This window comes from Gopherus evgoodei, chromosome 16 (genome assembly GCF_007399415.2).
Source record: "Gopherus evgoodei ecotype Sinaloan lineage chromosome 16, rGopEvg1_v1.p, whole genome shotgun sequence".
Lineage (NCBI taxonomy): Eukaryota > Metazoa > Chordata > Testudines > Testudinidae > Gopherus > Gopherus evgoodei.
Window position 1 is genome coordinate 12297391 of NC_044337.1, and position 18357 is coordinate 12315747.

The 18357-nt window shown below is 43.4% G+C and overlaps 1 protein-coding gene across 3 annotated transcripts in view; it reads left to right on the forward strand.

The window, feature by feature from the left end:
- Positions 1-686: 686 nt before the first annotated feature.
- LOC115636165 (collagen alpha-1(XXVII) chain-like) overlaps positions 687-18357 on the forward strand; it is a 226742-nt gene continuing 209071 nt past the window's right edge. For all 3 annotated transcript variants that reach the window (XM_030535939.1, XM_030535940.1, XM_030535941.1), the window contains exons 1-2: positions 687-1224; positions 13715-13785. In XM_030535939.1, the coding sequence (XP_030391799.1) occupies positions 1166-1224; positions 13715-13785 (130 nt within the window). In that variant the 5' untranslated portion in view covers positions 687-1165. The remainder of the gene's footprint in view (positions 1225-13714; positions 13786-18357) is intronic.

An 18357-nucleotide genomic window follows, 5' to 3' on the forward strand; every position in this document is an offset into this window, starting at 1 on the left:
AATGATGACTTGTGACTCTCTAATTTCTAAAGAGATCCTAGGTAAGAATGATATCAATTCCTACGCTCTGTATTTTGTGCTTTAGTATGGGTAAAAAAGTGTGTGTGAGATAGTGTGGATAGGCAAAAGCTCCTTGCATTCCAATCACCTGTTATATATCAGCTTGCCTGTTCAAAAAGCAGAAAACACAGAAAGAGGAGAGGGGATAGTGGTCCCTTTCTTGCTTAGGGCCCTCAGTCATCTGCACAATCTAAACTGCCTCTTCAAAGCACTCAGCAAAAGAAAAATCTTTAAAGTACCTTTGACTTTGCCATCAGATGGTGAGAACAGTTGAGGCAACTTGTGGGTCAGTCCTGCCAGAGGTTTTCTTTTCAGGTTTTTCATTCCTGCTGAAAGATGAAGTGATGGGTTTGAATGTAACCTTTGTTAATTTCCCTCTGCAGGCCAGCGAGGGGTTTGAATGGAGTTTCTTTATTTATTATCTCCTGGGATAGGCTGGTGGGGTCGGTTGATTTGTCTTGAGCTCTTCTGGCTTATATATATATGTATTTTAAGTGCTTCACTTCAGTGTTACAGAGGAGGGCAGCAGAGAGAGGCAGCAGAAACATCCTTAAATAATTTTCATTTCTCAAAATCTGCCTTTTTCCCTCTTTTCTCTAAGTCCAGAGAAGAGTTCGTGGGGGCTGGGAAGCACATCTGCATTGCAAATAAAAATAATTATGATAACCACCACGCAAACAAACAAGTTACAGCTCCGAGAAAAAAAAACACTTTCAACCAAGGACTTTGGAAATAAGAGATCATAGAAGTTACATTAATAGTGAGGAGGAGGAGGAAAAAAAAAAGGCAAGAAATACGGCGACCATGGGCCACATTCTTTTCCTAGCTTGTACTTTGTTCCTCTCTCTCCTTTTTCCCAAGGTAACTGCAGTCTGCCGAGAGGGAGTTAAATGGGATTAAAAGCTCTGTGTAAGCAAAAGGACCCAGAAGAGAAGGAGGGAAGGAGTTGGCCGTGCGGGCCAGGGGGTGTCTTTGGCACAGCTGAGCCCCTTAGAGAGACAGAGAGCTGAGCTCCTGGGAAGGATGCACCCACAAACCAGCCTTTTCCCCTTTTTCTGATGGATCGCTGCAAAACTTGCCCGAAAGAAACAATGCACTAAACGTGATGGAGCCGGAATCAGAGCCGGTCTCCAGACTCAGAGCAACAGCAGCAGCAGCCAGGGGGTGAGTAAAAACTCCTAACTCTCCCTGAGATGGGGGAAGGACAACTTGGGGAGGGGGGCTCTCATATAATGGGGGGCCTGGGGGAGCGAGCCGAGAAAGAGAGGGACGTTTGCACGGGAAAGAGCAGCGCTCGGCTCGCGGGTGGCTTGGGATGGGGTGGGGGAGACATTCCTGCTCTGGCCAGGGGACGATGTGAAAACTGCCAGGCTGCAGAGGAGAAGGGGCTGGGAGAGCGGAGGCCACGCTACCGCAGAGGGGAGGAAAGCGGCCAGGAGGGACCGGAGCTGGGGAGCAAAGGACGAGAATGAGGGGTGGCTTCCTCAGACCCTGTTCTTTTCATGGGGGGGGGGGGTAGGAGGGGGAAGAAAGGGAGCCCCCGTCTTGGAAACGTGTGTGTGTGTGGGGGGGGAATGTATCCGATACAAATGCAGAAATGTATTAATCCCTGCCCCCTCCTCCCCCCGCAGACACTAGTGGGAACAGCTTTCAGTCCTTGCTTGGAACGAGACCCTCTGTCCCTTCCCCCATTTAAGTGTGCAGAGCCTTATACCCAGGGCTTCCTTTCTCTTCTCTGACTCCCCCTTCCCCCCCAAAACCTCACTAAGGGGCTGCAGAAAATGGATCAGAGCTTTGCTTAGAAACGTAGTGTGTGTGTGGCGGGGAGGGGGGGTTACTTTCCCGCTGAGGCTCAGTAACAAACCCCCTGTGTCTCCTTTCTATACCTTCTGGCCCAGCGAAGGGTTAAGCCGAGGCTTGCGCGCTGTCGGATGTGATGATGATTTACAGATACTCCCTTGAAGTGCTGGGGTTCTTTTCCCCTGGCAGTTTGGAAGCCTTGTGTGCATCTCCTTGTGTTTCCAGCCAGACTTATATGGGGTGTCTGAGATGGGGGAGGGAATGTCTGAGATGGGAGAGGGGGCTGGGGAGGCATTTTTGCACCCCCACTCCCCCTTGGTGCCATGCCCAGCTCGCTTGGCTACATGCAGCTTGCAACTTGGATGTGACTTCTAAAGAGTGGGCTGCCTCCTTGTAGGCTGTGTGTGTGTAACTGTGTGGAGAGATGGGTGCTTCCTCCACAGGGAAGGCTGGGGCTAACTCTCCCTTGTGTGCTTGTGTGATGATATACACAAAGACTGAACTGGACTGTTCCCTTTTTGCCCAGGCTTTTCAGTCTTCCTCCCAGTCACACCTTGTGAATGCTAGGTGTACTCTTTAGAGAAACACCTGCCTGGGTCTAACAGCCTGTGGATGGGAGAGTCTGACTCTGATCCATCTGTCAAAGGTGGAAACACAGGAGGGGAGAGAGGGGCAGCGAAGACTGACTGAAGGCACTAAAGCAAAGGGAGAAGGCCCAGAGATATGAGAGAGGTTTGGCGGGGTATGGTCACCTTACTGAGCACCAGCTTTTAGGCATGACAGGTTAGCACACCATTACTGTCCCTGTCATGAGGAGAGACAGGCTTCAAATCTCAAGGAGCATGCAAATCCGGCTGAGGAAGCAGTTAGTGCAGCAAGAACCTGCAACTGAGGGAGGAGAGTACAGCATGGTAGCTTGCTGAATATACTTCTTACACTAGTTCTTCAGATGTCTGATTTTCCCAGAATAATGGTTTCCTTTAGTTAAATACCTTGCAAGGGTGTTGCTGATAAGCATGTTGCTCATTCTTTCTCTCCTTAGCAGAGGTTGCTTGCCACCCTTCATGTTATCCCCTGACCTTTTTGTTTTGTTCTGTTTATGTTGATATTTGCTCCCAGAAGGCTGTGACTGTAAAATATGCCATTTCAGCAGCTGGATGTACGTCTTAAGGCCTCTAGTCTTAGTAAGCATCCCATTCCTCTTGAGCGTGCCTATTTCCACACCAGGGCAGGACATTTTGCATTCAATAGTTGCTCATCCCCGAAATGGTTTAGTGCAGGGCTTCTCAAACAGTGGTACCTGAATCACGGGCAGTATGTGAGTTTGATGTTCCCTCCATCCACTTCACAACAATTTTTTTTTTTTAAAGAAGACGGTACATGAGCCATTGGTCTAGTGCATTCACCCAGCAATGCTGCTTATAATGGAACCATTTTGGCACATTCACACATGGTGTGATTGTATCAGTGCATTGTCATACTCCTGATGCACCTATCCCAGTGTGGCCACAACCATTGCTGGCAGCAGGGGGTGATTTCCAAAGGTGAAGCATACAACGCAGGATGGATTTAGACTGGATTGACTGAGCCAGCAGTTACTGCCTGTGGTAGGGTGAAATAAGTGTTGAACGCACTGAGAGAGCTAACAGCCTCATCCCAGCCTATACAACCATGTGGACATAAGGAAATTTGAGAGCTTAGTGACCTCTCATCAGTGATTTGTTGCGGTGTCTTTTCAATGTATGCAGGCCCTTGCAGGCTGGAGAGCAGGTTTCTGCACTCTGCTGCTGATTGATTGAATACATCAGGGCGACAGAAACTTCATGGTCTTCTTCAGCCACAGCTACATGTGTTTGCTTGGATCCATGCTGCACAGGTGCGAGCTAATGACAATGTAGGAAGTAGCCTAACATTTCTGGAGGCCTCTTCAGTGTGCCTGTTCTGTGTCCCAGCACTTCTGCATTGGCATCCTAGAAACATGCTTCGTTGTACATGTTCACATACTTTGGCCCTTCATGTGCCTACCTACCTCAAGACTGATGCACAGCATTCATCTGCAATGCTGGCTACCAACAAGGCAGACTGTAATGCTTTTTTTTTTTTTAAGGAAAGCTAGAAAGATCATTTTGGGTGCCATTTGTAACAGGAAATTACTACCCCCTTCACTCTCTGTAGGCAATTTCATGATAGATCATGGCACCACAGGACAAACCAAACAGCACGGAGACGACCAGCTGACCCTGTGTTGTACATATGCACTGGACAGTTGGGGACAATCAGGAAAGCATAAGATCTAGCTCTGTAGATTCTTATACCATACCAAGTAGTGTGGTATCCTGGGGGTAGGAAACATTGCCTAATGGATAGGGTACAGGACTAGCGTTACAAAGATCTGGGTTCAGTTTCCAGCTTTGCCAATCATTTGCTGTCACCTTGGGCAAATCCCTTAATCTACCCTCTGCCTTTGTTCCCTACATGTAAAAAGTGGTTGGAAGGGAGGCTTCCCTACCTCCTACTGAGGTTATCCATAATGGTTGAGAGGTGCTCAAACACTATGATGACAAGGGCTATAGAAATGCAGTATCTAAAGGGAGATTCCCTGTCCAAAGGCAAAAAAAGACACTGTGCACCCTTGCCCGCCAACAGGCTAAATGTATTGGGCTCACAAAAAGAAATGACAGACTTTTATTTAGATGACAATGAAAACAAATGGGAATTCTGTGAGCCTTTGCCAAACCCCATTCACAAAATCAAAGACTGCAAAGAGGCTTGTAGGAAGAACAAAATAGATGTTTGGTGACAGAACATGCTTAGCACTTTTTTTTTTTTTTAAAGGGCTCCAATTGCATAACTGAGAACACAAGAGCAATGAGCTTATTGAGTGTTGTCACTGCACACAAAAGCAAGGTCAACACCAGGCAGATAATGATACTGATCAAAGAGGAGCCCAAGGGTAAAATGCTGTTGCTGGTCCTCTAAACAGCATTTGAGTCATAACAAACTAATGTCTTGTCCTCAATTTAGTGAGTGAGGAGCCAGATCTTCAGCAAAAGGAACTCAAAGGAAGAGAACTGGATTAAATATTAGTGGATTAAGTATACTGACGTGTTTGTCTAACCTGTTCTTAAAAAGCAGCAATGACAGGGATTCCTCAACCTCCCTAGGTAACCTGTTCCAGTGTTTAACTATCCTTAAATTAGAAAGTTTCCCCTGATATTTTACCAAAATCTCCATTGCTTCAATCTTAGCTGATTACTTCTTGTCCTGCCTTCAGCGGACATGAAGAACAATTGATCACCACCCTCTTTATAACAGCCTTTTACATATTTGAAAACTCTTACGTCTCCCTCTTAATCTTTTCTGCACTGTACAGACCCAGTTATTTCAACCTTTCTTTATACATCATGTTTTCTAAACCTTTTATCATTTTTGTTGCTCTCTACTGGACTCTCCAATTTGTCCACATCTTTCTTAAAGTGTGGTGCCCAAAACCAGATGCAGTGTTCCAGCAGAGGCCTCACCAATGTCAAGCAGAGTGGAACAATTACCTCTTGCAGGTTACAAACAACACTCTTGTTCATACACACCATAATGGCATTTGCCTTTTTCTCAATAGCATCTTCAGTTCATGATCCACTATAACCCACAGATCTGTTTTTGAAGTACTATTCTCTAGCCAGTTATTTTCCATTTTGTATTTTGCATTTCAGTTTTTCCTTAAGCATAGTACTTTGCACTTGTCTTTAATTTAATTTAATTTTATTGCGTTCAGACCAATTCTGTAATGGTCAAAGTCATTGGGAATTCTAATCCAGTTCTCCAAAGTGCTTGCAAGCCCACCAGCTTGGTGTCTTCTGCACATTTTATAAGATTACTCTCTCCACCATCATCCACAGGTTAACCTTTAGGCCTGCTTCACAGAAAGAATTGAATTGCATCTATATCTGCCCTACTTCCTGCTTCAAAATAAATTGAAGCCGCAAAAAGAGACAATCCCCCTAACTCAGCAGGTCCAGATAACTTGCATCCAAGAGTTTTAAAAGAGTTGGCTGAAGAACTCGCTGTACCATTAATGTTGGTTTTCAGTAATGAGACACGGGGAATTCCAGAGGACTGAAAGAGAACTGAATATTGTGCCAGTTTTTTTTAAAAAGTGTAAGTGGGATGACAGGGGTAATTACAGCCTGTCAGCCTGACATTGATGCTGTGCAGGATAATGGAGTGGCTGATAAGGGGGTTGATTAATAAAAAATTTAAAAAGGGCAGTGTAATTAATGCAAATCAACATGGAAATAGATCTTGTCAAACTAATTTGATACTTTTAATGAGATTAAAAGTTTGATAAAAGTAATAGTGCTGACATAATGTATTTAGACTTCTGTAAGGTGGTTGACTTGGTACTGCATGACACTTTGATTAAAAAAATGAGAATTGTGTGTGCCATTTTAATCCATTTGATGTAAAATTAACAACTGACTAACCGATGTCTCCAAATGTAATTGTAAATGGGGAATCGCTATCAAGTGGGTGTGTTTCCAGTGAGGTCACATTGGACCTACACTATGTAAGATTCTTATCAATGACCTGCAAGAAAACATAAAATCGTCACCTGATAGAACTTGCAGATGACACAAAAATTGGAGAAGTAAAAAATGAAGAGGCCAGGGTGCTTATTCAGAACAATCTGGATCACTTGGTAAATGAGATGCAGACAAATCATATGTGGTTTTAATACAGCTAAATGTAAATGTATGCATCTAGGAACAAAGAACAGTGGCCATACTTACAGCATGGGGGACTCTATCCTGGGAAGCAGTGACTGTGAAAAAGATTTGGGGGCTATGGTGGATAATCAGCTGAACGTGAGCTCCCAGTGTGACGCTGTGGCCAAAAGAGCTAATGTGAAGCTGGGATGCATAAACAGGAGAATCTCATGTAGGAGTAGAGAGGTTATTTTATATCCATATTTGGCACTGGGGCGACTGCTGCTGGAATTCTGTGTCTAGTTCTGGTGCCCACAATTCAAGGAACATGTTGAAAAACTGGAACAAATTCAGAGAAGAGTCTCACGAATGATTGAAGGATTAGAAAATGTGCCTTATAGTGAGAGACTCACAGAGCTTAATGTATTTAGCTTAACAAGGAGAAGGTGAACGGGTGACTCAATTACAGTCTATTATAAGTACCTATAATTGACATGGGGAACAAAATGTTTAATAATAGGATCTTCAGCATAGCAGTGAAAGGTATAGCATGAGCCGATGGCTGGAAGCTGAAGCTAGACGAATTCAGACTGAAAATAAGGTGTACATTTTTGACCAAGAGGGTTATTAACAATTAGAGCAATTTACCAAGGGTTGTGGTGGATTCTCCCTCACTGGCAATACATAACTCAAGATTGGATGTTTTTCTGAAACTGGCTCGCAACCTTTCCAGATTACTGTACCTGTTTCAGGAGACCGATTTGTCTTACATACTCCCAAGTTTCACCTCACTTAAAAACTACTTGCTTACAAAATCAGACCTAAAAGTGTCACAGCATGCTAATACTGAAAAATTGCTTATTTTCTCATTTTCAGGGCTGCCCAGAGGATTCAGAGGGCCTGGGGCAGGGCTGGGTCTTCGGTGGCGGTCCCTCTCGGAGGGAAGGACCCGCTGCAGAAGAATAAAGCAATGGCAGTGGAGCAGCCTAAGTGCTGCTGATTTGCAGCTTTTTGGTTTTTTGTTTTTTTCCCCCGCCACTTGCAGCGCTTGTACTCACTGGGCAGCGCATGCTGCCAAAACCCAGAGTGGCTCACGAGGTCCCTGTGGGGCACAGGGCCTGAGGCACATTGCCCCATTTGCCCCCCCACCGGGCATCCTGGCTCATTTTTACCATATAATTAAAAAATAAATACATTGTAATATAGATATTGTACTTACATTACAATGCATAGTATATAGAGCAGTATAAACAAGTCATTATCGGTACAAAAGTTTAGTTTGTAATATCTTCGCTAGTGCTTTTTATGTAGCCTATTGTAAAACTAGGCAAATATCTAGATCCGTTGATGTACCCACGGAAGATCTCTGAGTACGCCTGGTTGATGTTCTCAATGGTCCCTTTCAGGTCTTGGAATCTATGAACTGCTGTTTACTAACGAAAATCAACTGTTTATTCCACTTTGATTCATAGAATGCATCCATGGCTCAAAACTGTCAGAGAAGCAGGTGTTTGTCCTATTTTTTAAGGATGTGCAAATCCCAGCTACTTGTCAGGAAGGATGGTTCAGTGGTTTAAAGTATTAGATTTGAAATATAGTATATTAGAAAAAGTGGTTCAAATCCCATCAGAGTCAACTTAGTTCTTCAGCTTTAGTCTTTTGGATATGACCTCAGAAAATTAGGTTCTGTGTGTGCTCTACATGTAGAGCCCTGCTAATCTGCGGATATCGTGAATTGGATGTGGATACTAATTTTGTATCCACACAGGACTTCTGTATCCACACATGGACACTAGAGATCCTATACTGTAAGAAAGGGGGAGTCTTGGTTGAAATTTCCTCTCCGTTGTCTGTCTACTATGTATCCGCCACTTTCCACCCCAGTGAAAGCTACTGTGTAAGTGTAAGGTATTTATTTAAATTGGGCTTTAAATTAGAGTTGTCTAAAGAACCCATGCCATACCGTCTTTCTGCATGGCTTATGCTAGGCTTTTATGAAAGCAAAGCATCTTTGTAATGCTACGTGCTACTGAATTGCTGTTGCCAGTGTCAGAGGTCCCACCCCATGTGAATGACTCTTCTCTTTCATCCTGCTCTGTTGAGTCACTCTGGTGTTGCTAGGAGCCACCTCCTCAAAGAAGCAGCAGTTTTTTGGTCCATGGTAGTCAGACAGATGTTTCCAAAGCTGTGTGTGAGTGCTCCATCGACACAGTGCTAATTGCATTTTCATCCTGAATTAAGATTAGAATTGGCCGAAGTTGAGAGAGAGAGAGAGAGAGAGAGAGAGAGACCCTGGGAAACTTGATGACAGTGGTGTGTGTGTGTGTGTGTGTGTACACATTCTAAATTGTCTCACTCCCGACACCCAATCATGGGAAAACAATGTCTCATAATCATCCCCCAGGATGAAGTTGAGTCTGGCTATATTTCAACCTCACACTATTCTTACCCAGAAATGTTGTAAAGACAGTGTTCCAAACCATTTAGCTTGGTATTCCCTGCAAAGTGGTGCCAAAATTCACGTACATCTTAGCTGATGTCTTAGGGCATGTGGTTTTTTCCCTTTCTTTCAGGCTACACTTGCAATGAGTTTTCAGTTCTCATCTTAAAATCTGGTGCGATAAGTACTTAGCATTCCAGAAGTGCGCATTCTTATCTGTTGTTTGCTTAAAAGCTACTAAGGGCTGTTACTAGAGACAGCTTTCCTTTTTCAGTCACTTGCAGCTGAGTGACTGCTTCTAGGTCAACTCCCCGGTTTCCAGTCTTTTGAAGTTATCGTGAAAACAATCTGGGCACAAAATCTGCCTACTGCCTCTTATGATGACAGTTGTTGATGACTGGGGTCAAAAATTGATGTTTTTTGACTCCCCTCTCAGAAAAGTTACTTGCCTTGGGCAAGTGGAATTTTGCTATAGCATCTGGATGCTCTGATTGGCATTGTGTAAATAAATAAGAGGTCAGTGCTGCAGGACAGGATTCTGTCAAAGAACAATGTGAGGCGTCATTCATAAAGCAACATATGTATCCCTTAGGATCCCAAGAAGGGAACTCAGTTTCTTTCTGATAGATGTATGATAAAGGTGAGGAGAGGCTTTTGATTTGTCAAGGACCAGGGTTCGATATTCTAGGTGTTATTGCATTACTCGGACCTCTAGACATTGAACTATTGCTTCAGTTGTGGATGATGAAATCTGACCAGGCAGCTGGAGCTTGGGTCTGAGTAGGTAAGTATTAGCAGCAACAGTGTTGAGATAGCACCTTTGAACCCCAGGTGTGGACGAGGGCCCTGCTGTTCTAGGTGCTGTACAGACACGAAATAAAAAGACTGTCACTGAGTATAGTGGGGAAACTGATTTTTATTCACATTTTGTATTTTGTTTCGTGGGCCAGTTTAAAGTCTGTACTCGTAGGCTGAGATTTTTCAGTTTCTATTGGGAACTGAGTATCCAAATGGGTTAGGTGTCTCTGAAAATCTCAGCCGTGGTGCTGTGTTTAGGATTTAGGGTCTTGGGCAGGATCTGTATGTGTTTGCCTCTCAGAAACACTGTCAGACCTCATAGCAGGAAACATTCATTAGTCTTTTTGAAGAGCAGTTCTCAGCAGCCAGATTCCATTTTTGTCCTTAGTGCAGAGGAAGGCACTCCTGAGTGATTAGTCCAAGATAAGATGATACTTTTTAGCAGTGGCTTTGTCATCACTGAATCAGTGTATTGCTATATGTTGCAAAATATAATGAATGCACGGTAAGAAGTAATAGCCATCAAACATTCTCAGGATGTTTTTATTTTTGCCCTTGAGGTAAGTGCATTGTACATGACACACATGAGTATTATCAGCAGGGGAGATTCTATACAGACCACAGAGAGAGAGGACTGATGACTCTTTTGGCCCTAGGGGCCCATCAACTTGTTGCTTTCAGAAGTTTGATCTTTAAACTTCACTAGAAGTTGCATGACTGTGAAGGCTGAAGTCCATGGGTTTGATCCTACAGTCCATTCTGCAAATCAGTAGCTCCACTGAATTCATTGGGGCTAGCACTGAACAGAAGTCACCCCTATGGAGAGACTGGAAGGGCACCTTCTTGGTCTTGAACGCAGGGCTTTTGTGGTGGATAGGTCTTATGGTGGGTTTCACCTGGAGTCTCTGAGGGTTTGCAGGAACTAATTGAGCTTGCTGGAGATATTTGTTCTTGCTGTGATGCATGCATATACACACCCATAGAGGGGTACTATTATGGGTGACTCTGAAAATCACTAGTGATGGAATGGAGCAGAGATAAAGGAATAGATAGATCTGCAAGCTCTATATAAGGAGAAAACTCTCCCTTGCTTACTGCTACTCAAATCGCTTATGCAACCCTGTCACTGTATAGAGTTGTAACGGAAAAAGAGCTCACGTTATAAAAAACCTGCAATAATTAACAGCCCCATCAGACACAGGTCTGCCATTTGGAAGCAGCATTCACTTTTTCCATTAAGCTGGTATATTTTGCCAAAGTGTTTTTCTTCCGTGTTCTGGCACTTGTCCTCATTCCAATCTTGTACTGTATTGGCTGTCTGAGGAGAGCAGCAGTGTGTCCAGTGCCAGCTGGAGCCTGTGCTGTGAATCCATCTCTTTTACTGCCCAGTCAGTGTCTGTGCAACAGAATCGTGTGCTAGATTTTCGCCTTGCTTGTTCCCCTAGCTTGTTGGTCAACAGGAAATCTAGAAGCAAATTATGGGGATTTTCCTGTCCTCACTGCCTTCTTTATTAAAAATAATGGGCTTTAACTTGGTACATTTTGGGGGTGACTCAACTGATGACAGATTCATAGGGTTGTTTGGTACTATAAAAACATCCATGCTGTGTATAGACACAGAGGCCTTGTTCTCACTAGGAAAAAGGTGCTCTTCATTCATGTGAACTAGCACATGGAATCAAAGAAAAGGTAAAATCTGAGTGAAGACCAAGGCATTTTGCAGTCTTAATGCTAGTTAGCAGGTTGTAGTAAACCCTGGGTGCTCTCTAACTCAACCTGCTAGTGTGTGAAAGCTACAAACTGCCTTGTTTTCACTAGGATTTTACCTCATTTTAATTACCACGAGTTAGCGAATGCAAGTTAAGAACAATGTGCTTTTTTTCCTATTGAGGAAACACCCCTCACCCCCGACTAAGGCTCTTTTTGAAGCTCTGCTATTGCATGTAGCAATAGCTGTGACTTTGCAGCCCATGCTCAACACAAAAGAACTAAGCCACATCCGAGTTCTAATAGACGGTTGTTTTTGTCTGTTTGATGGGTCACAGAAATGAGTCGGGGGTCCGAGCTGAGTTCTGGTCTTTTTACATCACGCCTGTGGCATAAAGGGACCAGGAAGCAGCCAGGAATTCCACTGGGGCAAGGAGGGTTCCCTTGGTCGTATGTGGCCAGTGTAATGGTGCAGCAAGAAGGGTGGCTGGGATGCATTATTTAGCTGTTCTGAGTTGTTGGGTGGTCCCTGGGGACCTTTATGATGTGGGAATAAGTTAGAGCAGCCCTGGGGTCCCTCCTACACCTGAGAGGTGAAGCCTGGAATCAGGAGCAAGGAGACTGCAAAATAACAATTTAGTCCATCAGATTAATTTCCCTGATGGTGTGGGATTGTTCCAGTGCTTTTTTTTAGTCAGGTTTTAAAACCTAGTAAGCAGTGGGGGTTCATGCATGGATTTCTCTACTTTAAGTTAATAGGCCAGATCCGCGGCTGGTTTAAATTTGTATAACTTCACTGAAGTCAATGGAGCTGCAGTGTTCTACAACAGCTGGTGGAAAGACCCAACCTAATAAAATACCTCTACAAAGCTTTTTGTGTGCAAGAGCTGAAACCAGAACGTCTGGGAAACACTACACTACAATACTGAAATAAATATGCAATTTTATTTTCATTCACCAGTTATGAATAGGTCTATTTCATGTCTTTATCCCACTCCCACCCTGGATATAATGTTGGTCTGACTGAAATGAAGTAGTACTAGCAACTTATGAATGATCCATGTTTTTTCTTTCTCTGGTGGAGGATTTTATATAGTTTACATTTTTGTCTCTTTCTCCAGCTGCCTAATGGCCTTGATACTTCAATCTAGCTATTAAATCTCCTCTAGAAGATGAGAGAATTTAATCTCATAACTTTCCACAGATAGTTCTGAGTGAATTTAACCAAGAAGTATCTTATGCTTTTGCATTATTTTGATACAGATCAAACAATTTGTGGGCTGAGGAGTGGTTTCTGCTACCTTTCTGGTATACCTTCCCTCCCTGCTAGTGCTTTCACTGGTACCAAATGCAGCTTCACAGGTGTGAAACACAACCTTCCAGAGGAGTGCCTCACGTAACTTGGAATGCTGCAACTCCTATTGGCATTTTCTCAACATCTACCACTGGCAAGCAGGATTTCTCTACACATTGAACTAATAAGAAATGAATTAATGGTAGTGCTCTAACTGTGCTGGGTACCAAAGGGTTAACAAACTATCCCTTCTCTTTGTATCCTTTCTTTAGAAGAAAATAAATTAAACAACATAGGGTTTGTCACAAAATTTGTTCTAGATGAATGTGAGAGCAGCAGGATTCAAACTTTGTTTACTCAGATGCAAAGGGAACTTAATGACACTTACTGTATATCCTCTCATCCCCTTATACATACACTTTGGTCAAGTCCATCTTTCTCCTTATTTTGAATTGCTTCTGTGTCTCTGTGCATTCTGGCATTCTACAGTGGACAGTGCTGCAGTGAACACACAGCTTTGGCCTTTCTGTAGGCCTGATGATCTGACACCCTTGACATCACTGCATATAGCTCTGGTCCCGATTCAAGCCCTGATCCAAAGCCTGTTGCAGTCAATGGACAATTTCCCATGGACTTCAGTGGGCTTTTGATTGGGCCCTCAAGTAGGATTCTGGTTATGAAGTCCCAATAAGAAGCAAGCAGTCAGTTCTGTGCTGTGAGGGTCTAATCCTCCAGCTGTTGTTGTTAATGACAACACCCCCCATTGACTTCAATAAATGCATGGCTGAGCCCTTGTTCACTATGAAGCTTATTTTTTTGGCCTTTAACAGCCATATTTAAGTAATGTTTCATATTATAAATATATTTAAATTGTAACAAAAACCTGATTTTTTTCCCTTCTCTGATTTTTAGGGGATCCCTCTTTCTCTGGACTGTTTTATATTTTACCTGTTTCCTTGGATTCGCACAGGGGAGTTCTGAAGGTAAATTACACTTGTGTGTTTGGTTTTTTTGCCTGACAAAGAAAAATGTATAAGCAAATTTTAGCCAAGGGGCTTGGCTTCAATTTAAATAACTTTATCTAATCAAGCGCCTAATGCACAGACTTAATGTACTAACTTCTGCTGTTTTGCTGCTGATAGTTCAAGTGTTGACCTGAGTAGACTATCCAGACTTGGAGACCAGCAGTTAGGGTCAGACTTTTAAAGGTATCGGGGTGCCTAAAGATGTAGATGGACTCCTCATGGGATTTTCAGATCTATCTACATATCTTCATCTTTTGGCACCTAAATTCCTTTAAAAAATCTGGCTCTTAAAGCCTTTTATCTAATGAGGTTGGTCACTAATGAGTTAAGCATCCCTGGGAGGCTGATAAATATTATAATTAGGGCCCTACCATATTCACAGTTCATTTTGGTCAATTTCACGGTCATAGGATTTTTAAAAATTATAAATGTCATGATTTCAGCTATTTTAATCTGAAATTTCACGGTGTTATAATTGTAGGGGTCCTGATCCAAAAAGGAGTTGTGTGGGGGTCACAAGATTATTGCAGGGGCATTGCGATACTGCTACCGTTACTTACGTGCTGCACTGCTGCTGGTGGCAGCGCTGCCTTCAAAGCTGGGCAGCTGGAGAGCAGCAGCTGCTGACCAGGAGCACAGCTCTGAAGGCAGCCAGCACCAGCGCAGAAAGAAGGATAGCATGGTCTGGTATTGCCACCCTTCCTTCTGTGCTGCTGTTTACAGATCTGGGTCCTTAGTCAGCAGCTGCCACTCTCTGGCTGCCCAGCTTTGAAGGCAACAGCGCAGAAGTAAGGGTGGCATGGCATAGTATTGCCATCCTTACTTCTGTGCTGCTGGTGAGGCGAGGGGTGCTGCTTTCAGAGCTGGTCACCCAGCCAATAGACGCTGCTCTCCGACCTCCCAGCTCTGAAGGCAGTGCAGAAGTATGGGTGACAATACCATGATCCCTCTAAAATAATGTTGCAACCCCCCGTAACTCTTTTGGGTTAGGACCCCCAATTTGAGAAATGCTGGTCTCTCCTGTAAAATGTGAATAGTAAAGGTTAAAACATACAAAAGACCAGATTTCACGCTGTGATGCATTTTTCATGGCCATGAGTTTGGTAAATCCCCATTTTACAGAAGCAGAATCTGAGGCACAAAGAGGATGTAGTCTGTTTCAAAAAAAGCTATGAAACCACCTGCTGCCAAGGTATGGGAAAACATATGCTGCTGTTTTCCTTGAGTTACATCACTTGGCACAATGCAATGCTGCTGATACAATGTAACTCGAATGTTATCCAGAGCAATGATAGGAGAATCTTAGTACATCCAGGCATGGTCTCTCCCTATCCAAGTTGCATGCCAAATGTACCCTAATCTCGCACAGTATGAGTCAGCTCGTGCCAAGTAAGGGAGCGTCATGTGGCTTTCATCTACTCATTCATGCTGATTTATGCCCCCTTCTGTCTCCCACTGTTCTAGCCAATTTCTCTTCCCTCATAGCTGCACTTGCTCTTCACCTGGGAAAACAGGCAGCTTCCTTCAAGGTGGTATTGTCCTTCAGTGAGCCAGTATGGGGCATGAGAACATGCTTTATACTGTGCTTTTCCTACCTCCTGTGCAAGCCAGTGTGGGGATGCAATTGGCCCAGCTACCCTTAATGTGGGTTTCTTGTGCTTTCCACCCACCAAAAGCCCAGTGATAAGATATTGGACCAGATTCCTCCCCGGTGACTTTAATAGCTTTCAACTAGAGATAAGGCAAGTTAGACACAGATACATGTGCCCAGTATAAAAATGCCCAACTATCTATTCCCCAGTCATTGTCCCCTAAACCATAATGCAATCTAATTTCTGTTGATCTTTTCACACTCCCGCTACTCCTGCCTCTTGTACTGACAAAATTTCTTTGGGGGTGATGGGGAGGGAGAATCAAATGGCTTATGACCTGATTGTCTCCCACTGATTTTAATAGGAGCTTGCTCATTTGATTTCAATGGGATCTGGATCATATCCTTAGAGAAAAGTTCACATTTCACAAGCTAAATTTTCACACTTGCTATTCTTGAGAGATTTCTAAGTTTCTTTACCACTTTTCTAAAGAGTAAGATTCCTTTAGGATAACTAGTGACGCGCATGGGGATCCAGGAAGTTCCCCGGCTGATGATGATAAAAAGAATTCTTTCTCTCCACGGCTGGATGGTGGAAACTGAGCATCTGTTTGTCAGAGAGCCATCTCCTCTGTCTTAAAATAGCAACACCTCCTCCACATGAGTTACTCAGGGTGCAGGCTGGAACTGAACAACTTCCTATATAATCAGCAGGCAATAATAAGTGGACTAGCAGGCTCCAGGCCTCTTAGGCTCCAAAACATGAAGGAAAAATAGAAAGTTGGTTGAAACTCAGCTGAAACGCAGCCCACGGAGCAGTCCCTGCCACCAGCAATTTTGAAAGATGTAATATTTTCCAAATTCTACTTTCCTGCAAAGGAAGTGAACATCTGGTTGAATCACTTAGTCAAGCAGTTTTCAGAGCAAGTTTTATGTTAGCATAAAAGAGGGCTAACAAATACTGTGTTTGAGCTATTTTTTTATTTTATTTTTTAAATAGACTTGTAATGCTCCATTTTTTGGAGTTATGTTTGTTGCTCTTTTTACTCCCAGGATAATTATGGGATGTTTAAATGTTTTTTGGCTGTTGCCATCTATATAAAACAAATTTTCATTGTGTGTACACGCAGACAAAAAGTCTTCCATTTTATTGCATGGTGCAATGAAAGCCCTGCCTCTGATGGAATGAATTACCTTCCCTAAAACATGCTATGTTTTTGGAAGAGAAAAGGATGATTTCCTTACAAGTAAAAGGATAGCTCTTTCCTTTAAAATGTTTGATGTGGGCATCCAAATAAATTTCAGGCAACTGGTGCATGCGAACATGAGAAGTTTGAGTCTGTATTATCCAAAGCTGGTGCTAGCCCACTGGGAACCATAAGCAGAAATATTGTTGCCCTCCCCTCCTCAATACTAAAATGGGCAAGTTCATATAATAAAAAGTGAATAGGGGCTCCCTGGAGCTGGTTAGTCTGCTTATGCCTAGCGCTGGTTTATCACTCAAGAATGTAAGGTTGGGATAATCTAACTCTGGTTCCCTGCAAGTGAGCAGAGGGAGTTTTACCATTGACTCGAATGGAAGTGGAGTTAGGTCGATGCTGTATGGTTTTGAAACTGTAGAACTGAAAGGGGAAGGGGAGAACTGCATACATTGGAAACGCAGCATCCATACAAATGCTACAAATTTAAAAGCTAATGGTCCAGGTCCTCATCTGGTGTAATCTGTGTCCTTCCATTGATGTCAGTGGATCTGCACCGATTGGGCACTAGCTGAGGTTCCAGGCCAATAGCTTTGAAATTTTGACTTCATTCAACCAATTTTTGGATGAAGGTTCTAGATCTCTGCCAGCAGAAACTAGTAAACTAAGAATTATTCCTCTCTGACTTTCTGGTTTTGTGGGGGTGGAAGGGAAATAAGCTAGACATTTCAGCCTTTGGCGAGCACCTCTTTCAAGGAATCCCTTCTGCATATAGCTTCCCATATTGGAGAGTAATTTGCCCTCAGCCCCAAAATACTGCTGCTTGGGTACCACAGTTAGGCCATATCTACACTAGAGACCTTACCGTGGCACAGCTGTACCAATGCAGCTGCACTGCTGTAAGTCTCTCGAATAGCCACTCTGTGCCGATGAGAGAGGAGAGCTCTCCCATTGACATAATTAAACCACCCCCAATAAGCGGCGGTAGCTATGTTGGCAGAAGAATGTCTCCCACCAACATAGCACTGTCCACACTGGTGTTTCTGTCACTGTAGCTTATGTCACTCAAGGGGATGTGTTTTTCACATCCCTGAATAACTTAAGTTATACCAACAAAAGTGCTAGTGTAGATATAGCCTTAGTTACATGGGGGTAAGAAACAGAAAGCTTTAATCCATCCATTTTTAAAAAACATGTCTTGATGGTAGTTCTAGGAGGTGAAAGTTGACAGGAAAAGGTAAGGCTTCAATAAATTCATAGCAGTTTACAGATGCCAAAAGTGGCACTTGTTCGCCTTTAGTTGTACACTAGTTGATGACATCCCTTCATGGATCTCATCTGGGGACGTGCCCACCAGTTCAGTGGAATCAGTGTGGGATGTAGTAGCTGAGGTGGGCTGAGATACAGATGTGCTGGGCTCGGTGGCTGAGCACAGAGCTGGAGAATTCACACATCCCCTGCATAAGCTCTGCTGTAATCAGGCTTCATACGGACATTGGGCTTTTGGCCCAATCATATATTTTTTTCAACACAATTTGATACGGTAGCTAATGAGGCAGTTGGATTTGTATTTCAAACAGCAGCATCCTCCAAACAGGGGAAACATAGTTATGTCTTCGCAGAGCAGCTCCCTAGAGTACAAAATATTTTTGCCTTGTCACTACAATACATCTCTTGAAGAGAACCTAAAAATACATCTAGCAATTGGAAGCCAGCATTTAGCTCCTAGATTTAAGCAGC